The 25,849-nt window shown below is 43.9% G+C and overlaps 1 protein-coding gene across 2 annotated transcripts; it reads right to left on the bottom strand.

The window, feature by feature from the left end:
• Window positions 1-70: 70 nt before the first annotated feature.
• LAMP1 (lysosomal associated membrane protein 1) lies at window positions 71-21,288 on the bottom strand. 2 transcript variants are annotated; one of them, XM_079779576.1, is made up of 9 exons: window positions 21,018-21,288; window positions 15,270-15,391; window positions 13,012-13,228; window positions 12,748-12,906; window positions 4,298-4,596; window positions 2,764-2,889; window positions 1,794-1,860; window positions 1,554-1,724; window positions 71-1,023 (listed from the first exon to the last, which is right to left on the bottom strand). In XM_079779576.1, the coding sequence occupies exons 1-9, from the start codon at window positions 21,067-21,069 to the stop codon at window positions 884-886; spliced, it is 1,353 nt and encodes a 450-aa protein (XP_079635702.1). In that variant the 5' UTR covers window positions 21,070-21,288; the 3' UTR covers window positions 71-883. The 2 variants fall into 2 exon arrangements, with proteins under 2 accessions (XP_079635702.1, XP_079635701.1); XM_079779575.1 differs by having other exon boundaries at window positions 15,270-15,394; window positions 21,018-21,283.
• Window positions 21,289-25,849: the final 4,561 nt, after the last annotated feature.

Genomic DNA, 25,849 nt, shown 5'->3' on the forward strand with positions numbered 1-25,849 from the left:
TACCCCAGCTTACACACTGCTCTCCCCCATTCATCCCGAGAGCTGACAAAAGCACCAGGTCCAGACAAAGAAAGAAAGAGACATTTTATTAGCATTGTTACGGCAATGCATTAAATGAAGGGATCCTCAGTGCACAGCCCACCCGAGCTGCAAGCGGATAAATCAGAGAGTGAAACCGATTATTGTACACAAGTGCAGACACAGGATCACCCTGAACCTCAAACAGAAGATTGAAAATCACTTTACAAAAAAAAAAAGTAAGTAAAAATAACACCCATTTTTCTATTTAAAAAAATGCCAGCTCTTGAGTGCAGAGCATGGAAAGACCAATCGCTTTAATGCTCAGCTGTGCAGCCTGTGGGGGCCAGGCCTGTCTTGGCTTCTAAAGCGTAATTTAAGCATTCCAGAGTTTCCTCTTTTGAAGCACTTCTGTTTTAAAATTGTCTTTCTCTACTAATTTATGAACTGTGTCAGTCTAACAGTTAGCCAGCCTTCATCAGTTGTGAGTGTTAAGAACAGAGAACCTCCCTTTGTAAGGCTTATATCTGAGTCAAGAATGAAGAGAAACTAAACAACAGAACCTTAAAAAGTCAAATGATAGTGGAGCCAGTGCCCATTTAGAAAAGCACTCTTACCCTCCCCCCTTAAAGTTCTACTTTGGTAAATATTAACCAGTTAGCAAAATATTTAACCCCATTAGCAAAATTAACACCGTCATTGCAATAGTTACTCTTTGTGCATAGTAAATGTTGCAAGATGAACTTCACATTGGATAAAGCAGATCTGAAAATCAGTTTGCAATAAAGTGTGCCTCCCTCAACATCAACCTAAGCTCAGGGAAATGAACAGAGAGCCCTGCAGCTTCTGCTGGTCTGCGGCCGGGCTAAATCGTCTGGTAGCCAGCGTGGCTCCTCTTCCTGCCGATGAGGTAGGCGATGAGGACGATGAGGACCAGTCCTGCCAGGGCACCGCCCACGGCGATGGGGATCAGCATGTTATTCTCATCCAGCAGACACTCTTCCACTGAGGAGACAAACGGGAGCACACCCGTGGGTTGTCACCATGTGGACCCCACAGAGGCCTCTCCCTCCTCCTCTCTACCTCTGCCCACCGCCACACCCAGCAGGGGAGGATTATATCAGGGAGGGGGCTCCAATTCCAATTAATTATCACTTGGAGAAGCTCCTACAGAGGCGGGGCATTCTGCGTGGCTAGGAAATTATGGTCAGTGTGCAGTCCTAGGCGCTTGGGCCCTTCTGAACACTGAACTCACCAAACAGATAGCATTTTAATATCCCAATTTAATAGGGGGAAGAGCCGCACTACTTGTTAAAAGAACTGCCTTTGCTCAAATAGTGACATGCTCACAACTGAGACATGCTGGGCATTTTGGAAGCAAGCTAACACAGGAAGGGGAATTTGCTCTAAAACTCTCTTAGGCTGGGAAAGGGAACCTGCACTCCCAACCCCTCCTTGCAACACAGAGGCTAAACAGAACCAAAGCCTGCTGAAGCCCACTCAGAGTCTGAAACGCTGCCTTCAATGCTACTTACCAGACCCAAACTTGTCGCCTTCTACCTGGAAAGCCTGGACCCACACTTTGAAAATGTTGACAGAAAAGGCATCTGTGACCCAAATGTGCTCCTCGGCGTTGCACTTGTAGGAATTCCCCATAGTGGCTTGCAGTGCTCTCAGCGAGCTATTGGAGGCCTTGAAGGTGGGGTCTGCAAAGGCAGGTGAGAATTAGTGCTCTGAGACACCCGGATGGGCAGGGGAATTGTGGGGAATCTTACCTTTGGCGTCAGGAAGAGTCATGTTCAACTGGATTTCTTTCAGGAAAAAACGGCTAGAACTCGCATTCTTAAAGAGAAGAAGATAATCCTTAACCAGTCAACAGATTCACATATTTGTTGTAAACTTTGGTAATAAATTTGATCTCTCATATTTCTAAGCTTTAGAATGAAACTGAAGAGTATCATGTCTGTAAAAGGCATCATATAAATATCAAGAACACAAATTATGATTAGTTCCTTCAAGATCTTCTTACATAATCAGATTTTATGCTAAAAGGACTGCGGAAGCCTTATTCTAAAAAGGTAAACTCTGCCCCCCCCCAACCCCGTCCCCCAAATGTTTACTGAGCTTTAGGGAAGTTAAACTTTATTATGAGAAACCCAACTGTTAAACAGTTCGCCAGCATAGTGCATTATAAGTATTCAAACGTTGTACTTCTTATTCTTCCCATGTTATTTTAACTTTATGTATGATTCTTCCCAGGCAGGTATAAAGAAAAGAGGTACAAAATACAGAGATGCTGCTTCTCGGGAAAGGGGTGAGGGAAGCTGACCTGAGCATCCGCCCTGAAGTCGCCCCTTCCCTCTCTGCAGCCACACAGACTGTCTGCAGTCTAGTGCTAACAGTGGGAATTGGGCACACAGCAGGCACTCTCTAATGTCTAATGAATAAATTAATGAAGGTCCACTTGTAAACAAGAAAGGGGAAGGGGGAGCTAAGGGTCCAAAAAGACTGACAAAGGGAAGGCAGAGAAGACTCCTCCTTCCCAAGGTAGAGCTCTGGGTTTCAGGACCTGCGTTCAGTTTCATTCTGGTTTGCACACGGTGTGCTCAGCTTAGGCACCGTGGCCACGAGACACCAAGTGCGTGAGCAAACACAGTAGAACAAAAACCACAGTGAGATGCATGCTAAGATGCCAGGCAGGTCTGGCACTGAAGCCCCCTGAGGGAAATGAACATGGACACTCACCATTCCAAATTGGAAGGCAAGGAAAGTGCTGGTCTCACTCTGGAGCTCCAGGGTCACCCGCTGGGTAGTGCAGCTCCCACTGACTTTGGTGTTATTCGGGTTAATGTTGAATACTCTGGTCATAGTCTACGTAAGAAAAGCAAACAAGTTACCATTCCATCTCCCACCCTGGGTCCCCTATTGTTGAAAAACAAAAGCAATCCTAAAAAACAGTAACCTCAAGCTCACTTTCACTTTAACCAAAACTATAAAAAAAAAACATTAAAAGTTTACACTAGTGCAGATTTCTGGAATCAAAAACAATTTTTAGTGCTACTTCTGGTTGCTACTTTCAAAATGGCCCATACCCATGGGAAAGGTGTAGTAGATCCTAGTGCCCTTCTCACCCTGTCTCCCAGCGGCCACACACTTTACCTTTATCACAAGCAAGTTATTTGACACAGCCTCACAGAGTTTGTCATTAGGGAAAAATATTATTTCAAAGGAAAAGCATAAAAATAACATTTAACCTTTTGCACTCGGATGTCGAGTGTGACTCGACATGGTTAGCATCGGTAGCAGCTCGTATGTTGAGCCAGTGACTCGACACGTAGTTTTACCGCGGGGGGAAGGGGGATTTTTGTCTATTTTTCCAGTATCTTTTCTTGTTTTCATTAGTATGAAAGGACAAGTAAAATGTAAATGCCGTCTCAACTGATGCCAAAAAAGAAAAAATGAAAAACCGATAACGCATGTGAAATTTATTAGGAAACTAGTACATGATCTTGTTGGAGAATTCAGAGATGGTACACTAACTTCCAGGGGTAGATTATTATCCACTAACTTAGAGCAACGTTTAGATGGAAAGCTCCATATAATCACACCTCACACTAACAAAAAACACAAAGATTGTGTTGTTTGTTCTAACAGAAAAATCAAAGGAGGAAGAAGAGAGACGATTTATATTTGTGAAACATGTGAATGTAAACCAGGTCTTCATGTGGGTGAATGTTTCAAAAAATATCACACCATGAAAAATTATAGAGATTAAAATTACTCTTTGAATGTATCAATAATTTGAAATATAAAAAAAATCCAAATAAATAAGTTTGTATGAAAAGAAACTCCAGTTTTTTATTCTACTGCCGCGCTTTGTAAAATCTGGGGTATTTAAAAAATTAAATCCCGAGTAGAATAAAGGAATCGAGAAAAAAGCAAGCGAGTGCAAAGGGTTAAATGTCTGAGTGGTAAAAATTAAGCAAAGTTTAATATTTTCTCAGAGGTCAACAAACTGGTTCCATAGAGGCCAAACACCACACGGTTTATGCTTTGTCTCTGCCACAATGACTTGATTCTGCTGTTTCAGAGGAAAGCTGCCATACTATGGGTGTGCATGGCTGTGGCCAATAAGCTAAGTACAGATACAGGCACATTGACTTTTATTCCCTCTGATTTATATTCTGAAAGGCCGTGCACACACACTGAATTCCAAGCCTCGTGTGCACCAACACTGCAGCGCACAGAGAGAAAGGGGGCTCCTTGGGGCTCAGCCTACCTTGTCGTCCTTCTTCTTGTAGGTGACATTTAGCTGCAGCCCCATGCTGGCAAGCAGGCAGGTTCCGTTGGTGCCACTCACGTTGTACTTGTGCACTGAGGGGCTCTCAGGCACTGGGGATGGTGAAGGGTGGGGAGGGGTTGGTGAAGGGTGGGGAGGGGAAGGGTGGGGAGGAGTAGGGTGGGGAGGAGATGATGAGGGGTGGGCAGATGTTGGTGAAGGGTGGGGAGGGGATGACGAGGGGTGGGCAGATGTTGGCGACATTGTTGGGGAAGGTCCATCTTGCATACAGCGTGTCTCTGGAGAAACAAGGAGGGATTAATCATACTGTTCACAGGAAGGAATTCTGGTTCCTTAAAAACAAGAGCCACAGGAACCCTGAGCTCCTTGTAAACCCCAGCAGACTTTCTCAAACAGCCCCACCCCTCAGAACAGGAGTCAATTATACAGGCAGGCAGGTACTGTTGTCCCACACAGCAAGCTGAGGGGGACGGCAGTGTCCAGTTCACTTGTCTCCACTCCTGTCACTGCGTGATGGTTCTAAGTGGACACTTCCATTTCAGCCTCGGGGCAGCCCCATGCTCACAGATCTATCCTCTTCTGCCCAACAAACGTTCCCTTCCTACTGTGTGGTCAAGTTAAAAACCGTAACTCTCTCACATGCCAGTGGGACAGCCAGACACACGCCATTTGAAATAGCTCTCTGAGCTATTATTGCATGATGCTGGAAACGGGCACAGAACAGCAGAAGAGGGGCCTGGAGCTCACAAGCTCAGGAGGCACAGACACACACCAGGCACACAAACCTAATGCCATTAACACAAGGTCCATGGGAGAGCAGAGGAGGCCCTTGGAAGGACAGGTGGCAGGTGGCCCTGCAGGCTGAGACTGGAGCTGAGACTCAGTGCACAGGGTCGGTCAGCTGCTGTGGGTTTTTATTTGGGACAGGGTGGTGAGGGCTCCAGCAGGCACTCTCATGTAGGCAGAAGGCCCAGTAAGTGTGAGAGCAAAAATCCCCAAAGAGGAGACAACAATCCAGGACAAAGAGGAGTACAGACAGGCCATAGCAAAGGGACTTGGTGATGTCCCTTCTCCCAAAGGAGAAGTCAGATTTGTGGTAGAGGTGTCTGTGGGGAGAGGCCACATTGTTCCCCCAGAGGAGATGCTGAGGAGTTTGAATGGGATTCTGTTGCTCAGAATTTGACCCACCATGATTGTTTACAACAAAATTTATATTCAAAATAAAAGCAAATGGAACCCACAGTGGAATAGCTCGAAATTTTCTACAGGGACAAGAAAGAGGTGCTTCCTGTGAAGATTTCAGATTACTTAACATTTTATAACACCTGCAGCACTTCTAGGATACCACAAGTAGATTTTTTCTCTTACCACTTTGTTTCTGTGGACTACCAACAAGTTGAATATAATATTCATACAATTTCAATCCAATTCTGACTCTTCCCACAGTTTTGCTAGGCTGAGCCAAGGAAGCTGGCTCAGACATCCTGGTAGGGAGCCAGTCAGTAGTTTGTGTAACTTTACCCACCACCTGTTTTCACTTACTCTAAACTAAAATGAAACTTCAATGTAACTCTTTCAGTTGCCAATTCTGCCTCCATATCCCATCTACTTAGGGGAGGAGAGATAGGATACTTCACTCTACAAAATGTAACACAGGGAAAATTCGACATACTTTCTGGAAAGTTCAATTCACCCAGGATCCCTTCAATCCCTTCCCACAATGTAATCTTAGAGAGTAAAATGCCTTTCTAGACAGAGGATCCCTAGTCAGAAAAATGCAGAACTTAAGAAATCTGTAAGGATAAAATGTCCTCTTCCTTCTGAGTTATAAATGCAAAGTCCACTCTCTAACCAATACCAAAGTCCTTCCTGCAGAAGGCTCACAAGCCACAAGGGAGATAATCCTATATAATAAAACCCTAATATGCAAATTGACCGAACAGGTGAAACAACTGGTCATTATGATGTGCACTGACCACAGGGGGTGGGGGGGAGGAGGGGGCCCGCAACGCTCAACACAGGAGCTGCCCCCTGGTGGTCAGTGCGCCCACAGGGGGAGCACTGCTCAGCCAGAAGCCAGGTTCACGGTGGGCGAACATGGTGGTGGGAGCCTCTGCCACCTCTGTGGCAGCGCTAAGGAGCAGCAAGCCAAGTGGTAAGGAGCAGCAAGCAGGTGGGCAGTAAGGAGCGAGGGGTCCCGAACTGTGAGAGGGTGCAGGCCGGGCTGAGGGGAAACCCCCCATGCACAAATTTCATGCACCAGGCCTCTAGTCCTATATAATAAAAGCCTAATATGCAAATTGACCGAACGGCGGAACGACCAGTCACTATGATGTGCACTGACCACCAGGGGGGCAGACGCTCAACGCAGGAGCTGCCCCCAGCTCGCAAGCCCAAAGCCAGCCAAGGCAGGTGCCAGCAGGGGGCCCCCAAATGCCCCACCAGTTGCCCTGCAGAGGGAGGCGACCGGCGGCTGCAGGGTGCAGGGCCCGTGAGCAGGTAGCGCCAGGCTGGCTAAGGCAGGTACCAGCGGGGGCCCCCCTGATTGCCAGTCAGGCCTAAGGAACCTACTGTGCACGAATTTCATGCACCAGGTCTCTAGTCACAAATAGAATGCACTGAGTATATTCAGTGCCACCTGTGGAAAGGCCTCTGGAAAGACTAGGGCCATGGTCAGCAAACTGCAGCTTGTGAGCCACATGCGGCTCTTTGGCCCCTTGAGTGTGGCTCTTCCACAAAATACCACGGCCTGGGCGAGTCTATTTTGAAGAAGTGGTGTTAGAAAAAGTTTAAAAAATCTGACTCTCAAAAGAAATTTCAATTGTTGTACTGTTGATATTTGGCTCTGTTGACTAATGAGTTTGCCTACCACTGGACTAGGGGATCCAGAAGTTGCTACTGGGTCACCATTAGTTTTCCCCACAAAGAAAACAATGGGAGAGGAGGGTGAAGGGCTGTGCAGATGCCTGCATGGGACTCACCCCAAATCCATTAACCCAGCGTGGGCTTGGGCCCAGAAATTCAATTCTGAACAGAGTGAGATTCATTCACCTGCCTTTCTCCAGCCTCCAGAGCATTCTAGAATGATAAGCATCTACCCTACTTTGGCAGACCTTCAGGAAAGAAGATACCTGATTTTCTTCAGAACTTATCCTCATCAACAAAACTGACTGGAAAGTCAGTGCAGTCTTGACTTATTTATTTCCTTTTAAAATAAAATCTCTAAATAGGTGAGTTGTTTTTTTTGTGTGTGTGGTTTTTTTTTAGGTAAAACGATACATATGTAAAGGCAAAACGAACAAGGACTTTCTGGTCAAGGCGACTACTACACTACTGTTAAGTACAAACACAGAAGCCCACTCTAATGACCATGCAATTTATCTAATAAAAATTTTACCCTGATACACCAAAGTTGTAGGTTCAATCCCTAGACAGGACACATACAAGAACCAACAAATGAATGTATGGGTGACACAACAAATTGCTATTTCTCTCTCTTTCTGAAAGTCAATAAATAAAAAAATAAAAATAAAAACTTTACCCAGGCTTTTATAACCAAAAATTTAATTATTTATTGCAAACGTGTTAACTCAACAATTTATTAAGGATCCATGAGTAGTACAGAGTAGGGGATATAAAAATATGCATAACATATTTGGCATGGGATCTTTTCCTTGAAACAGGGAATTTAGTTGACAAGAAAAATATTTAAAAGTACCGAAAGCACGCCTGGTGTTGCTCAGTGGTTGAGTGTCAACCTATGAACCAGAAGGTCACGGTTCAATTCCTGGTCAGGAGACATGCCTGGGTTGTGGGCTCGATCCTCAGAGGGGGTCGTACAGAAGGCAGCCAATAGATGATTCTCTCTCATCATTGATGTTTGTGTGTCTCTCTCTCTCCCTCTCCCTTCTTCTCTATGAAATCAATAAAAATATATTTTAAAAAGAACATAAAAGTACCTAAAAATCACCCTGGTCGGTTTGGCTCAGTGGATAGAGTGTCAGCCAGAGGACTGAAGGGTCCCAGGTTCAATTCCAGTCAAGGTCACACACCTTGGTTGCAGGCTCGATCCTTGGCCCTGGTTGGGGTGCATGCAGGAGGCAACCAATTGATGTGTCTCTCTCACATCTATGTTTCCTTCTGTCTCTCCCCCTCCCCTTCCATTCTTCCAAAAAATCAATAGAAAAATATCCTCGGGTGAGGATTAACAAAACAAAAAAAGTACCTAAGAATCAAAGGAGTGAAACTGGCACAAAAGAAGACAAAAAATAAGAAATGGCTCAATTCTAATAAAAATCAAGTATTTTTAAGCAATTTATATTGTTATGGTAGTATATGAGGTTAGTTATGACAAATCTACTTTTAGGGAAAATGATCGTCTCTTTAATTACAAAATAACATTAATAGCAACCATTGTTCAAAAACACCCAGTAAGACACTGAGAATAGACAAAAAGTAGTGGAATGACATGCTGCCTGGCTAGGCTCCCCAAAGATCAGACTCTGAGTTAGGGTCATAGTAAGTTGAGTAACCTCACAACATGTTAGCAGTTCAGTTTTTTGTGTGTTTTTTTTTTTTATATATATTTTATTGATTTTTTACAGAGAGGAAGGGAGAGGGATAGAGAGTTAGAAACATCGATGAGAGAAACGTTGATCAGCTGCCTCCTGCACTCCTCCTACTGGGAATGTGCCCGCAACCAAGGTACATGCCCTTGACCGGAATCCAACCTGGGACCTTTCAGTCCACAGGCCGCCGATCTATCCACTGAGCCAAACCAGTTAGGGCAGCAGTTGAGCTTTAAAAACAATTCAGATTGCTCTGGCTGGTTTGGCTCAGTGGATAGAGCATTGGCCTGCGGACAGAAGGGTCCAGGGTTTGATTCTAGTCAGGGGCATATACCTCGGTTGCAGGATCCTCCCCTGCCCAGTCCCTGGTTGGGGCACGTGCAGAAGGCAACCAATGGATGTATTTCTCTGACATCGATATTTCTCTGTTTTTCCCCTCTCTCTAAAAAAATCAATGGAAAAATCTCCTCAGGTGAGGACTAAAAAATTCAGATCAACTTCATTTGGTATATAAAATGTCTAATAACTATGCTGTACACCTGAAATTAGTATAACATTGTATATCAACTAATTGAAAAGTAAATCTCAGACCATGTTATCAATTACTATATTATACGGTGTAGACCCTTCCTTAAGGAGCATCAATCCATATTTGAGATCCAGAGGCTTCAACTTCTCCCCACCCAGCACCTCCATCCTGAACAGCTGCCTACGTATCCTAGGACCCAGGCCACTGGAGGACCAAATCCCATAAAACAGGGTGTCAAGCAAGAAGTCACGGTTGTGTGAGAGGTGATGTAGGAGCAGCTCTCGACATCACCCAGCCTTCCTGGCCAATGATAAGAGAAGGAAACTTCAATTTCCACAGGATACTCATTAACTTTAGGATGTTTCTTAACCCTCCTCAGCCCAGATTTACTAAGAGAGTGCTCTAGTGTCTTTGAAAAAGAAGTAAGATTTCCTTTCTAAAGTACATACATATTGGCACAGGTGGCTTTAACAAAACTGAATCAAGCTTTGATAAGAGGGGACCACCACGAAACATGGGGAGGTGGGTACGATGTCTTAGACCCGTTCCACAGTGAGGGTGAGCTCAATGACCAAACTTCTTACCACCAACTTGAAGGAACATGGTGGGTGGCACCCATGAGCTCCAAATAACCCAGGACTCCCAGGTTGGAAAGCCAAAGCCCCAAAGCCCCAGGTAACCCCATGTAGGACAGGAGCATACCTCTGGGGAAAGGGCTATTGGCTGGGGTTCAGATGTCAGGATAGCCTCACATCTGTACCTTTTCCACTTGGAATCACATGCATATGTCCTCCACTGGGAAAGTAATTAAAATGTAGGATGCTGGCAGGGGAGACAATGTGCATTTGTGGGGATGGGGGATATGAGAGAAATCTCTGTACTTTCCAATTTTGTTTTGAACCTAAAACTGCTCTAAAAAATAAAGTCTATTAAAAAACAACAACCCCAAAGTAATTAATTAACCCCAAAACAAAATTAGTCTCTCTACTGTCACATCTGTTTTTAGACTAGAAACGGTAGTCCTGTCACAGGGCTCCACTGCCCGTGTGAACCCCGGTGGCGTGACACCTCACTTCAAAGCACCATACTGGGGAGCCCCCCTGGGGAGGCCTGGTCATCTCTGTGTTCAGAAGCCTTCGAAGCAAAAGAAAACAAGTTGGAAAGTAAGGAGCTGTAACTACGGCCACTTTCAGGCCCAATTCTAGTGAGGTCCCTGCACTGAACCAGTAAGCCAGAGATGCTATTATTTCCTAAGACCTTCTGACAGTTTTTGCTTTTTCCTTTTTCTGCAAGACTGATGCAACCCAGGTAAGTTGGGAGATTTACCATTGTGAACACAAATAACTTGAAGTATTTATATTTAGCTTGTTGATCTAACCTCCGCTGGCTTAGCTACTGTCTGACTAAAGTCACCTTTCATCTGCCTGAGAAGGTGTACCTTAGAGTGTGCACACACCTGGACCTACTGCCTTCGAACACTGCTCACGCCAGCGCCAGAGGAAAAGTCCTCGCACTCCATCACCCCTTCCTGGGGAAGCTGCATGCTCACCCAGCCTGCCAGGCCCAGTTTTGAGAAGAGGCTGCTTGGTGGAAGGCCAAGCCTATTTCCTTCAGAATCTCCTGCTGCTCCAGCTCACGCAGATCTCCACTGGTAAGCCCTGCACACTTGCTACTAGTTGTATTTCTCCCAGTTACACTTGGTTTCTTTTAGTCCTAGCCCTGCTACTAACACTCTTCCCAGTAGGTCAGGGGTCAGCTAATTTTCTCTGTAAGGGGCCAGATACTAAACATTTTAGACTCTGTGGTTGTCAGGTGTCTATTCCAACTCAACTCTGCCACCATGAACATGAAAGCGGCCACAGAAATAGGTGAGTGGATGATCATGGCTGTGTTCCAACAACACTTTAGTTATGGGTACTGAAACCTGAACTGCAAAGAATTTTCACATGTCATGAAATATTCTTTTCATTTTTTTTAACCTTCAATTTTAAGCATAAGAACCATTCTTAGCTTACTGGCTATACAGAAACCAGAGGCAGGCTGGACCAGGCCTGCAGCCCAGTTTGGCAGCTCTGCTAAGAGTACCCCTGTCTCTGAGGACTGTAACAAGCTGCACAAAAGGGCCGAATGGTTCATCCTGCTAATTAGCTCTGGTGATGGTGCAAATTAGCCACTCTCCAACACTCACGCTGAGCCTTCAAGCAAGACCACTAGGGAACAATGCAAATCAAAGGCCCAGCAGGTCTAAAGAGGAGGAGGAGGTTGGGGAGGTATATGATGATGGAAGGACACCAGACTTGGGGTGGAAAACACACAATACAATATATTGATGATATATTATAGCATTGTACACCGGAAACCTACATAATCTGATTAACCAATGTTACCCCAATAAATTCAAAAAGATTAGAATGAGGCGCTGTTCTTAACATACCCTCTAGCAGGCAGAGACAACTTCCCCAGGCAACCAACCTCTTATCCCCTTACTCTTTAGAAAAACAACACTAATCTGTTCATTGATTGCTGGAATTTGGGGAAGAGAATTTTTTTTTTTAATTTCTTTATTGATTAAGGTGTCACATATTTGTCCTCATCCCCCCATTCCCATCCCACACCCCTCCCCACGGATGCCCCCACCCCCCTGTTGTCCTTAACCATTGGTTAGGCTCATATGCATGCACACAGTCCTTTGGTTCATCTCTCCCCCCTACCCCCACCCTCCTCTACCCTCCCTCTGAGGCCCAACAGTCCGATCGATGCCTCCTTGTGAGAATTTTCTTAAGTCAAAGTAAAATGACAGCCCTATTTCTTACTCTGTGCCAGGCACTGAGAGACCCACTTGGCATAAATTTCCTTTTAAATCCTAACAAGCTTCTAACACAAGTTCTTATCCTTATTTTACAAGTGAAGGAAATGAGAGGTTGACTACCTTAGTCAAGACCATGGAGCTGGGTTGGCAGGTGCCTCGTGGGGTGTGAGGATGTATGTCATGATCCCCTCAGAAAGGCACTCAGAGTCCTTTCACCATCTGCCCTTAAGGTCTGCCTGAGCTCCCTGGACTCCATTAGCTCTAACAAGGGAAGACCCAGAGAGGCTTTCAATTGCTTTGCCCTTTTACCCCTTTTGATCAATTCTGTCCTAATCTAAAGAGGTCATCTCTAAAGAGAAAAAAGGTTTGGTGGACAGCTCTTCTAAGACAGAAGCTGCCTGCTCTGTCCCCAGCTACACAGATGCTCATCCATACCTAATTCTCCCAGGCACCAGAGCACAAAGCTGCTTCTGCATTCAGTGAAGTCAGACTAATGACATTAGGGCCAAGGGCAATGTCTTACCTTCCTTGCTGAAGCTATCATTTGAAAGGTATGCCTGGATGGTGGCATCAATGAACGTGACAGTTACATTATTCATGTGGATCTGGTTGCTGCTCACACATCTGTATTTTTTATTTATGTCTGCCATGATGTCAGTCATGGATTCTGCAGTCTTGGCTTCTATTTAGAAAAGAATAAAATTTTAATTACTTACTTAAAAGTAATTTTAGACACTACCCCAAACCAATTTTCTTCACTTCATAATCGGTCAATTTTTGTTCTTACCCTGGGAGCTTGCATTGGGGAAAATCTGTGTGTCTGACAAGTTATAAACAAAACGCATCATCTGGACACTGTAACGTGTAGCATTTCTTGCAAAACTGAGGGTCAGTATATGTCCACTTCCAAAAGCAATCATGAGACTGGGGTTAGAAGCATTCTCTTTACCACAGGAGCTGCTATTTAATGTTTGTGCATTAGGTGGCAGGCTGAAGGTCGAATTCTAGAACAAACACAATGTCAACAGAACCCAATTAGAATGTAGGTTATTAAAGGGATTCAGAAACACTAAATAAAGATCTTTTGTAAGTATGACATAAACCCAGTTCCTCAGTTCCATCTCAGATGGCACTGTTAAGGTATTTTTTTTAATATATATTTTTTTGGTATTTTACAGAGAGGAAGGGAGAGGGATAGAGAGCTAGAAACATCGATGAGAGAGAAACATCCATCAGCTGCCTCCTGCACGCCCCCCACTGGGGATGTGCCCGCAACCAAGGTACATGCCCTTAACCGGAATCGAATCTGGGACCCTTCAGTCCACAGGCAGACGCTCTATCCACTGAGCTAAACCGTTTTCGGCTGTTAAGGTATTTTTAATATAAACAAAAAACACAAAGAAAGTCAGCATTAAATTTCAGTAAGAAAAGCAATTCAAGCCCTGGCTGGTGTGGCTCAGTTGGTTGGAGCATTGTCCCCTGCACCAAAAGGCTGCCGGTTCCATTCCCAGTCAGGGAATATACCTTGGTTGCAGATTTGATTTCTGGTGGGAGCACGTCAATGTTTCTCTCACATCAATGTGTTTTTCTCTCTCTCTCCCCCTTCCTCTCTCTCTGAAGATCAATAAAGCCATACTCCTGGGTGAGGATTAAAAAAATAAAGTAATTCAAGTGTTAGAAAAGGTGACTTAATTTTTCATATAATTACAAATTCTTCATTAATATAATTTTAACTTGCAACAAAACAGAATTAAAACTAAAATTATCTTAGTGAACTCAAATAATTCACATGTATTTTTATTTGAAAAAGGCTATTATTACTTGTCATAGAAATGTTTGTTTAAAGAATATGTCTGTTTAAACAAAGAAAAGGTGTTTACACAGAATTGTTTGAATTTACTATTATATGCAAAACGAACAACTAGAAAACAACCTACTGTCCATCAAAATTAACTGGGCTGACTAAAATAAAAGAACCATGATTAAGCTGTATACAAATGCTGTCCTAAAAAAAGACAGAATTACACGAGGTGACGAAGACATGCTTTGCGAAATAATGAGGCACATGACTGCATATGGATGATCCCATTTGTGTAATAAGTAATATATAACAAGACAATATTTTAAAAATCCAAGCACAAAATATAGTGAATAGAAATGAAAATAAAAGGTGCTTGGACAAGTCTTTAGAATTTGAGACTTTTCTACAGAACAAAACCTTCCCAGTTTTCTTCTATTTTGACAGAGACCACATTTGTATCTAGACCAGTACAAATGAATTAATGAGGCTGAGCAGCTGGCACAAAGTCCAGAGTGCGCTAAAGAAACTGCTGATCTTCCCAGCAATCCTGGGCCCCACTATTGCCCTTTGAGTGGTAGTAAAAAGATATGACGCTATCGAAATGGAGATAAAGAAAAATGGTGGTTACAAGAAGGAATTGAAAACAAAATTTGAATTAAGGATATATTTAAAAGAGTACATGGTAAATAGAATAAGTGAAATGTCATTAATAGGTAATTGACTAAGGAAGAAATACAAATGCTGTTTATTTGTTAGAAATGCAAAAGCCTATCCTGTAGAAGTACAGAGTTGTTTTAACAAAACAACTAAAAACATTTATCAAATTAGCACAATGCTTATGGCATTGCACATCAACTGTTTATATACAATTGTGGAGTGTGATAGTTTATAGAGAATAAATTCAACAGATATACTTAACTACCAATAGTGGGATGGTTTAACAAATTAGGTTGATTAACATAATGAAGTATTACAAAAGATAATTACAAAGAAAACTGGGGAAAAATGCTCATAGTAAAATAGTGAAAGCAGAGCACAAAATGGTTTGTATATTTTGATTGCAACTTCAGTATACAAAATAGCACAGGCTACTGAGGAGCTGAGAAGGAACTATGCACACATTAAGATAACTGTTAAGGAGAGATCATTTTTCAAACATTTACTTGAAAATTTTTAATAATCTTCTCTCTTTCGTATTCAAACACACACACATGCATGCACGTACGCAATGTGCTGTTTCCTACCTTAGAGCCACTCTGGGTATTATAGTTGGTCAAGAAGTTAGCAGAGAAGTTGGCCATTATACAAGCTGTCCCGTTGCCATCCTTCACCTCAAAGAACACAGCTGATGCACCATACACAAGGCCTGCTAACTCCAGAAGAGATAAAAATTACCAAACATCTTTAAGAAAATATCTGAGGTATTTCTGTTGTCTTCAACTGTAGCAATAATGGATTTTGTCAGAATACTTATCAGGAAGTCACATGTTAATTTCTGGGTCACCACGGGGCATAAGTGCTCTACACTGGTTCCTCAGGAAATTCCATGGGGTCATGGAGGCACAACTCAACCTAAATATTGACCTTCTACAGAAATCCACGGAAGAGCTGATGATATCTTTCACTGTGGACTTAGACCGCTATTTAAAGTTAGATGTTTTTACCTCCCATGGACTGGTGGTGTGGAAGAAAAATCATGGACTCAAAGATGTAAGATTTTTGCCCAATTTCAGAAAGGTTCTCAAAAAACAGTAATTAAATTGGACCTGGACTTGGCTGTGTGACCTTAGGACTTCAGTCAATCTGTCTAGGTAGGGCTTCCATATGCCAGGGGCATGGGACAGAGTGAAAATCTCATGGATCCTTCTAGCTTGAGAGTGATCACTGCTAAATATACCTCTTTAAGTAAGTTCTCAGGGCCAGTGCCATCTCTGGCTTCTTCATATCCCACCACGCTGATCAAGCGGTTTAGTAGCAAATGTAATCTGATCAGTATGGTACAGAAGTAGGTAATTTTACAAGTGGTACATTTTAGTACATTGTTCTTCATAGATGGGTAAAATTGGTTTAAAACCAGAGCTGTCAGCCATCACAGTGTACTATAACATTCAGAAGTGGTGTCCTCCTCCCTTCCCTCCTCCCTGTCTGCTGCTACAAGCTCCTACATGCCCTTTACCAAGCAAGCATTTCCACACCTGGCTCTGATCACCCTAAGGGTAAAATATGACTCGCACATTCTGAAGGCAGCATACTCAGAGGACACTCAATTAACTTTTCATTCTAAATCCCTTGTCCCTGGCAAAGTAAATGTCTCCAATGAAACCAATTCATTTTACCCTTGAGATTTTCACAAAATAAAATCTTTAGAGCCAACAAGTCAAGCCTAAAGAAAAGAGTATAGCCAGAAACCTCACATACCTTCCCATAAGCCTCTGGTAAAGAAAATACCAAAATCTATGTGCATAAAGAAGAGTTGCACCCTAACCGGTTTGGCTCAGTGGATAAAGCGTCAGCCTGCGGACTCAAGGGTCCCAGGTTCTATTCTAGTCAAGGGCACGTACCTTGCTTTTGGGCACATACCCAGTGGGGAGTGTGCAGGAGGCAGCTGATCGATGTTTCACTCTCATCGATGTTTCTAACTCTCTATCCCTATCCCTTCCTCAATTATATATATATATATATATATATATATATATATATATATATATATATATATATATAGAAGAGTTGCTACACCAAAATGAAGCAAACTATGGTAAACAGGAAAACCTGTGCACATTTTTTTTTTGTCTGTTTTGATTTGCAAAATTTTAACCCACCTCTGGAATACTCGGGCAAGACTACACTAAAAGCATTTCCAAAAAATTGAACATTTTATTTAAAACACTTAAGAGAAAATTATTCCATAACTTGTTTTTGACACAGTAAAGATTTTTAAAACACGTGCTTTCTGAGAGGATGGGTAAAGCATTCCAGAGGGAAAAGCAGAGCCAGCTGGTAGAAGCAAAAGTGTGTGTTAACGCATGGGCGCTTTACCTGGGCCACTGCGTGCCCGTGCATATGCTTCCTCAGGCCTGAAACACCCTCACCTAGCCCTGGTCCCTCGGCTGGAGAGTCTGTCACATTCGATCACATGTGTCATGGGCACAGCAGGTCACTGTCTCCCATGGGAGCACACGTAGGTCAGTTCTCATCAAGCTGACCTTTGATAAAACAGTTCCTGAATCATTAAAAAAACAAAAAACTTTCTACTGACTCAAAGCACTTCATTTGTAAACATTTCACATTAAGTACTTTCAATCATACAATTTTTCATTTAGTAAATATGTTGAGGGGCTGATCTTTCAAAGAAAAACAAAGTATTACTAAAACAATATAAGCTTTAGCAGCACTAGATGCCGACATTAATTCTGGAGAGGCCCAGAAATGTTCAATGATTAAAACAAGAAACTTATCCTAGAAGCCAATTTTGATCCTGAGAAAAATGTCTACAAGAGGATTAGAACATAATATTCGGAGAGATTATTATGTATGTTAATGATCATAGTTTATTTTTTAAAGAATTCTGTAACAGTGGCAGTTGGTGAGGGGGAAAAAAAACCCTTCTCAAGCCAGTTAAAATGTTTGCAGTAATTTGAGGGGTGTCCCTCTCAAAAGTCAGCTTCCTGGCCTATTGGCAACTGCTACTCTCTAGCAGTACTTCACTCAGATGAGAACTCGATCATTTCTCTAGGTGTTACATAAAGGAGTAACTTTGTCCTATTCCTTTAGAACATTCCTACTTGTTGCCCTAACCGGTTTGGCTCAGTGGATAGAGCGTAGGCCTGCAGACTCAAGGGTCCCAGGTTCAATTCCAGTCAAGGGCATGTACCTTGGTTGCGGGCACATACCCAATAGGGAGTGTGCAGGAGGCAGCTGATCAATGTTTCTCTTTCGTGGATGTTTCTAACTCTCTATCCCTCTCTCTTCCTCTCTGTAAAAAATCAATAAAATATATTTAAAGAAAAACACCAAAAACCATTCCTACTTGTAGAAATTCCATTCTTTAAAACAAATGCAGCAATGGGAAACATCCTGCTTGAGAGTAAGAGAGATCTTGATTCTATGACAGACTCCCCTACTACTGTGTGACCTTGGGCCAGTAGCAACTACCAAACCTTTGGTTTAGATACCTGCAAAATGGAAATTAGAGTGCTGACACAACAGGGTCATTAGAGCATCAAATTGAGCCAAAAACATGTAGAGTGTTCAGTACAAGGCATTAGCACTGATATTAGCTATTATTTTTTAAACATTCAGTGCTATACAGACCTCATCTATCAAGTTCATCATTGAACCCTTAGTACCTGACACAAAATGTCAATTATTTTAACAAGCACTTGTAATGCACTTGCTATGTGCCAATTATAGCTCCAAGCACATCACTGATAAATTATCATGACAATCTTAATTGGTAGACATATTATGACTCTCCTTTACAGATGTAGAGACTAAGGCAGAGAGATGTTAACTAACTTGTGCAAGGTCACACAGCTAGTGAGTGGTACAGAGCCAGGTCTGCTCACTCATAGCATGTCCACCCATGCTAGTGTGGGCTGGCTGCAGGGTGAGTGCCATGGCTGAACCATACTTTCTCTCCAGCACTCATTGAGCAAGCAAATACGCTTTAAATTATGAAACACTCACTTTTGAAATGAACCACAACCTCTAGAGGCAGGGCATGAGTATGTAGATTTCTAAAAAGCTTATGCATGTTTGGTTAGAGACCATTACTGTAAAACTGAGCACTTACTATGTGTGAGGCATGAGCTGGGCTGTAAGATGGGGAAGGAAAATACAAGTGCAAAAATAATCACAACTCAGCTGAATCAATGCTCTAGTAAAAGAACATGCTGTAGCATGTAGTCAAGTTCTGTGGACGCAAACAGAGCGAATACTAATACTGCCTGGAATGGGACTGCAATTTTGTAAATTCAAAATTATGAACCCAAAACATTTCCATCTCAAATCTACCAAAGAATTTGGTTGCAAACTTGGGACAATTGACAAAACTCCCACAAGCAAGTGTAAGATTAATTAGCATAAAACCCAATACTTCCTATCAGCGGTCGCCAACCTTTCAGACCTCACGGACCACCAATTGGCGACTGCTGTAGTGACAGTTCTTCATTTGGAAAGGGAAAGGAAGCCACCTAGTTGACATCCATGGTTTAAAGAGTCACACTCAATTATACTATGATACAAAAGAAGGTGGAAGTAGTTTCTACTCATTAATGCAGGAGGAATTAGTAATTTAGAAGCTTGTTCTATTTTTAGAAAATATGTTTTTTGGTGAAATTGTGTATTAAAATAAACATTATTTTTTTAAGAAATAGACCTAAATCCAAGTTAATGGACCTTTTTAAAAAGTTAGATTTTAGTTGAATATAAAACTTAAAAGATATGCAACGGGCATTAAAAAGCTAATTACACACACAATAGTCCAAGTTATTGCCATGTAGAGAAGTTACGAACTTTCCCTCTTCATTTTTAAGATGAGTTTTTAAAACATGAAACAAAATATTCAAGTCCTAATGCTTGTGAGCTCTTCTAATAAATCACAATGCAGCCGTTCTGACATGACAAAACTTATTCCAGCAACTCCTCTTGTAACACCTGCCAGTGAAGGGCAAGGCTTCAGGTTTACTGCTGGAATAAGGTCATCCCTTGTGGCTCTTCACGCAGCTCAAAGAACGAATTTTACATAACAGGCAACACAAAAACGGCAAACCAAAATTTATTCAGTAACAATTAGCAGAATTTTAGAGTAAGATGAAACTTAAGAGATATTGAAAGAATTTGTGGGCAGGAGGAGGAAATGTGTACCTGTATCTATTTAACTCACGTGCACTCCCATCGTATTTCAGATACTACCACTTAGCTAAATCTTCCCGTATTAGTGAGAAAGAGTGCCATATACAGATGGCCTCTAAACAGACTTAAAATCAAACCACGTAATGATTACCGTTTAACAAACAGCACATATTCCTCTTTCTTATTAGGACAAATGAAAATAAAACCTCTCAATCAAGAAAATACTGAGCACCCACTGACTGCTTCTATGAATTATGCAGAGTGGTGGAGTGCCAGACGCTTCCCAACGTGTTGAGTCCCGCGTTTTGACTCACAGGAACCAGCCCATAGAACAGTGGCAGCAGCTCTTTACAAGGATCCAGTAGACATGAACAATGCCATTGAGAAGCCGAGGCCTGCTCCTGCCTCTCATGTTGCCCCCTATGCGTTCTCCTCAACTCCTAAAGATAACTTTTAAGTCATTCCAGCACAAACTTAAATTCGCGGTAACATGTAAGCACTGCAGGCCAGACTGAAAAACAGGCAAAGGTTCCTTTAAAGCGCCAAGGACGAACTCTAAAAGGCCGGGATCACCACGCCGCCTTATTCTCTTCTGGCTAAGACCCGAGTTGGAAGCAGCACCAGGTGGGTCGCCCGCTGGGAGCACCGAGGGACCGCGCAGGTCCTGACGTCTCGGGGCGCAGAGCCTCCCCTGGACCTCCGAGGCCGAACTTGCCCGTAAGTTAAAGAAACAAAGCACACTTTCCAGATACCACCAAGTCACCCAACTCGTAATGCACTTAACATCCCAGAAAACGAAGTTTAGTGGCCCAAGGGCGGAACAGGCCCTCGGCTGAGAAGCTCCCTCGTCCACCTCTCCGCAACTGGATCCGACTCCCCAGTCGGCGACCAGCGGACTCCAGCCGGACCCCACGTGAGGACCTCGCAAGTGTGCGGGGACGACTCGCGGGCCCGCCCGTCGCCCGGGCCCAGCCCGCAGCTCCCGGACTTTGTAGCCCCCGGGACTCCGTGTAGTTCTCCCCACCCCGCCAAGACACCCTCCCCGCAGGCTTCCCGTGCTCCCGAGCCCCACCGGGCAGCCCCCAGACCTCTTGTAGTCCGCCCTGCCCGCAGACCCCCGCTCCCGGCCTGACCCTCACCGAGGAACAGCAGGAGCAGCGGCTGCCGCCGGGCGCCACCGGGGGCCGCCATGGGCACCAGGGCCACCGGATCGGGAGCCCGGAGGGGTCGGTGGTTGGGCCGCCGGAGGATGGGCGCTGGGAAAGGCGCTGGGGGCCGGCGTGAGAGCGGCAGATCCCTCGGTCTAGAGGCCCAGCAGCTGCGGTGCTCGCGGCAGAAAAGAGACCCTGCGGCCGGCTGCGCCCCGTCACGTGAAGCGTCGCCTCACCCACGCCATCACGTGACCTCACAGATCTCGCGAGAGTGAGCGGTTGCCGGCGGCCATGCTCCTTCAAGTGCGGTGTCCTCCCCGCGCCCAGCGCTCGCTTCCCACTGGACCGGGAATCGGGTGCGTGACACCGCTAGGCAGATGACCGTGGTGCCACGTGACTCGGGCCCGGCTCCGAGATCCCCGGCCCAGTTCTCCACGGCCGGAGGCGGAAAGTGGGCGGTGGCTCGGGGTAGAGGAGGCGGTCCCCGGGAAACCTGCAGGTGAGGGAGCCGGGGGCGGGGCTGTGAGGCCGGCGTCGGGGCGGAAGGGGAGCCGTTTTCCCCGGTACGTGGGAGGTGGGGTCCCTTAGGAACCAGCTGGGCGGCAGCCAGAGGTTAAGATGAGTTTGACCCCGGAGCCGTGCAGAGGGGCGGGCGCGGTGGAGGCTCGCTCCTGGTAATCCTGTGACTGTTATGGGGCATCCTCGACTAGATGACTAGTCCCGCCCGAGAGGAGTGAGGATTTCCACAGGAACCATTTTTGGGGATTAGGTAGTTGTACGCGAAATCCTGACGCTTTTAACGTTGGGACTCCTCTACCCCCACTATTCTCACGGAGGATGAAAGTGAAGGTTAGGAAGGAGGTGAAGTGTTTGAACACGCTTTTTGAATGTTACAATTCATATTTGAAATCAAAACAAGATTCTTTTTTTTTAAACACTTAAGTACAGAATTTAAAGCTAAACAAAAAATGTTACTTGGAGGAGATTCAGAGGTTACATTGATCCCCAGCTGTGACACCCACCTGAAGATGTATAGGCTTGGGGGTGGCATTTATCAAAAAAGTTAAACATTCGTCCATTCCCTGTAATCCATACATTCCACAGGAAAGGAAACCGCAGTCTGTCTGTTTCTAGAACCTTCCTAAAGCACCTCCCTCCCTCCCTCCCTATTGCCCGAGGAAGGTCACTGCCCTTGGTTTGCCGTCCTCTGTTCTCTTTCTCTTTCCTCCTCCTGCCACCCAGCGCCCTGGCCACAGTCACGCTTAACCTCCTCTGATTCCAGCCTTTGCTGCCTTGCCCCTCGACCTGATCCTGTCATCTACTGACTGTTGTCGCTTTTTTTTCTTAGTTCTTAACATTTATTTGCTTTTTGTAGATTTTGTCCAGTTTTCCTTTCCTTCCCTCCCGCTTCTAACATAGAATCGGCTGGGAAAAGTCACGAAGCTGAGTAGTACAGGTAAAATGGGAGCAGGTGGGCTCCGAGAGAAAGCAAAGACTTGTTGGCTTTTGTTCTGTTGTTTGGGGCAGAAATCGGCTCTTAACTAAAGAGTAGATTTGGTGATGTCTAGTTTATGTTTTCAAGGATCTTTTTGGATTCTTTGTTTGTTGTTGTTGTTCCAGATGGGGCAAGTGCTTAAACAGCAGAATTCCGCTTAGGTGAAGTGCCATCCAATTGAGGAACATTGTAGAAAAAATAGTCTAGGGTCTGTTTCTACTTTCACTGTAAAGTAGTTTATGAACAATAATATGTTAGCATGTGGTATTGGTCCAATATGTGAAAATGGTATTTGAGCCTGGGTTGTCTCTACAAAGTAGACTGTTAAATCGAGGTAAATTGGAGAAATTCTAAAATATTTTCATTTTCTCCTGATAATGAGAAACTACCAAATAGCCTTAGCTGGTTTGGCTCAGTGGATAGTGTCGGCCTGCGGATTGAGGGGTCCTAGATTCGATTCCCGGTCAAGGGCACATGCCCTGGTTGCAGACTAGATCCCGAGTAGGGGGCATGCAGGAGGCAGCTGATCAATGATTCTCTCTCATCATTGATGTTTCTCTCTCTCTTTCCCTCTTCCTTCCTCTCTGAAAGCAATTAAAAATTAAAAAACAAACAAACAAAAAAACACCTACCAAATAATCTTGAGTGTAGAAACAAAAAAACCTCTGAATTGTCATTTCCACCTGAAGCTCCTTCCTATGTTGGGAGAATTACTTCCTTTGTGAATAAGGGTAGTAGACAGGGCTCCTGGTAGAAACAGAAAAACAAACAAACCAACCAAAACAAAAACAGATGATCATTTTTCCAGCCTTCCTAGCAGCTAAGGTCTGAACTTGGCCAGAGTTCAGTCTGTTAGACTGAATCAGGAATTAAGTGGTTGCAAAGAAGCTAAACGCCTGAGAATCTGGTGTTTGGTGGTGATAGCGGCTGCAGCCTTAGCAAAATGGAATTTCTGGAGGCAGCGGTGAAGTGCTGGAACTCCCTGGGTTTGTAGTATGTGTTTAGCTGTGGTGCTCCTGCTCTCTTATATCTGCTGTTTCCCTGGCATTGTTCTGCATCCTTTTTGGAAATTCTGTGAGCTACTCAAAGTCTTTTCAGCAAGTTATTCTTCTGCTTAGATCAGTCAGTGCCCATTTCTATTGTGTACAACTTAAGAGTCTTTGCCCAGGATATGCTTTGTGTACAGTCTTCTCTTTTTAATATTATAACCTCATTAAAGACTAAAAGTAATGTATGCCTGCAGTAGGACAGGGTATAAATAACAGAAAGTCAAAGACTGAAAATGAAAGCAAACATTATATGTTGTAACATTTTTATAGAGTATGATAAAATAATATGGTGGTTTTTTATTGTTTGTTTGGTTTTGTTGTTGAATCCTTGATATGGGCTGGGTCTAATCTATTTCTGATTGAAGAGAAGACATGGCAAAGCAAACCCAATGAATGACTCCATGTCTTCTGACTTCTTTCAGGGGAGCAGGGAGCTTTTTTTTTTTTTTTTTTTTTTAAATAAAGCAATGAGGGCAGTAAGCAATACAGAGATTTGCTTCAGAGTTGCTTAGCAGAGTCGAAACATTGCTTTGGTAATAATGAACAGTATCAACACAATTAAAGGGGGCCTTTTTGTATCTGAAATAACTAAAGCTCCAAAGCTGGGAATGCATATTTCCCTGAAGGCTTGTGCCACTAGGAGGGTCTGGTAACTTATAAATGGGCTCAGTATCTGAATTAGATAAATGGTTGATAGGAAGTAAAATTGAGATGAGCAGGCTAAGAAGCAGTCTGAGCCTTTTTCCTCCCTTTTGCTCCAACTTACAATTTTTCTTGAGAATTGGTGAGCGAAAATAGTAATTTTGAATAGAGATGTAATTTTTTACTTGCTAATTTTTAAAATACATATTTTTTTTATTGATTACAGAGAGAAGGGATAGGGAAAGAGATAGAAACCATCAATGATGAAAATCACTAATCGGCTGCCTCCTGTATGCCCCCTGCTGGGGATTGAGCCCACAACCCTGGCATATGCCCTGACTGAGAATTGCATCAGCGACCACCTGGTGTATGGGCAGACTCTCAACCAACTGAGCCATACCAGCTGGGCTAATTTTTTATTTTCAATTTGTGTCATAAAAATTTTTCAGCCCTAGCCAGTTTGGCTCAGTGGATAGAGTTTCGACCTGCGTACTGAAGGGTCCCGGGTCCGATTCCGGTCAAGGGCATGTACCTTGGTTGCAGGCTGGATCCAGCTACTGGTTGGGTGTGTGAGGGAGACAACCAATTGATGTGTCTCTTTCACATCGAGTTTTCTCTCCGTCTCTTCCTCTCCATTTCACTCAGTCAGTGAAAAAATATCCTCAGGTGAGGATTGACCAAAAAAAAAATTTTTTTTAAAGAAAATTTCAGCCCTAGCCAGTTTGGCTTAGTGGATAGAGTCTATCCTGTAGGCCTGCCAACTGAAGGGTCCCGGGTTTGATTCTGGTCAAGGGCATACCTGGGTTGCTGGCTCTATCCCCAGTAGGGGGCATGCAAGAGGCAGCCGATCAATGATTCTCTCTCATCATTGATGTTTCTGTCTCTCCCTCTCCCTTCCTCTCTGAAATCAATGTATATATATAAAAAAGGAAAATTAAAAAAAAAAAGCAATGAATTCTGTTGATTATTATGGTTTATTCTCCCCTTCAAACTTGTTTTGCTTTGGATTCTTGCTTGAATATTATAAAACAAACCTCAGACATCATATTTTTCATGTACTTTTTTATATGACAATGCCATTATCTCATCCTCTCTAATAAAATGGTAATATGCAAATTAACCATCACTCCGTTACATAAGCCACGCCCACCAGCCAAGTCATGCCCACCAGCCAATCAGGGCGAGTATGCAGATTAACCCCAATCCAAGATGGCTACAGCCATAGAGAGCAAGGTTTCCCAGGTAACAGAGGAAGCCAAGCTTTCCATAGCCCTTGCAGGCCTAAGCCTCCACTCAAGCTACAAAGTTTCAATTATAGAAGGTAAACAAATTCAAACAAATGGTGGCAGAATGGAGCTTGAGAGAGCAGGCCAGGGTTGCCGGCGGCAACAGGGGAAGCAAAGTTTTCCGCACACCCTGGCCGGGCTCACCTGCTTAAGGCTACAAAGTTTCAATTGTAGAAGGTGAATTAACTGCCACAGAAATGGCTGCCACCCCGGAGGGAGCAGCAGGCTTGGCTCCGCTCCAGGCTACAAAGTTTCAATTGTAGAAGGAAAATAAATTCCAGATACCAGGGCCTCCCCTTGGGTTGCCAGGGGGCATGGCCGGCCTGCAAACCACCACAGGCCCCTCGC

The sequence above is a fragment of the Cnephaeus nilssonii genome (genome assembly GCF_951640355.1).
Source record: "Cnephaeus nilssonii genome assembly, chromosome: 8".
Lineage (NCBI taxonomy): Eukaryota > Metazoa > Chordata > Mammalia > Chiroptera > Vespertilionidae > Cnephaeus > Cnephaeus nilssonii.

What these genes read in the sequence shown, in the direction of transcription:
- LAMP1 (XM_079779575.1), bottom strand. Translation starts at nt 21,069, where the DNA reads ATGGCGGCCCCCGGTGGCGCCCGGCGGCAGCCGCTGCTCCTGCTGTTC. An exon ending in GACTCTTCCTGACGCCAAAG is followed by an intron (nt 1,725 to 1,793) that starts GTAAGATTCCCC and finishes CTGCCTTTGCAG; the next exon opens with ACCCCACCTTCAAGGCCTCC. An exon ending in AGGCGACAAGTTTGGGTCTG is followed by an intron (nt 1,024 to 1,553) that starts GTAAGTAGCATT and finishes TTGTCTCCTCAG; the next exon opens with TGGAAGAGTGTCTGCTGGAT.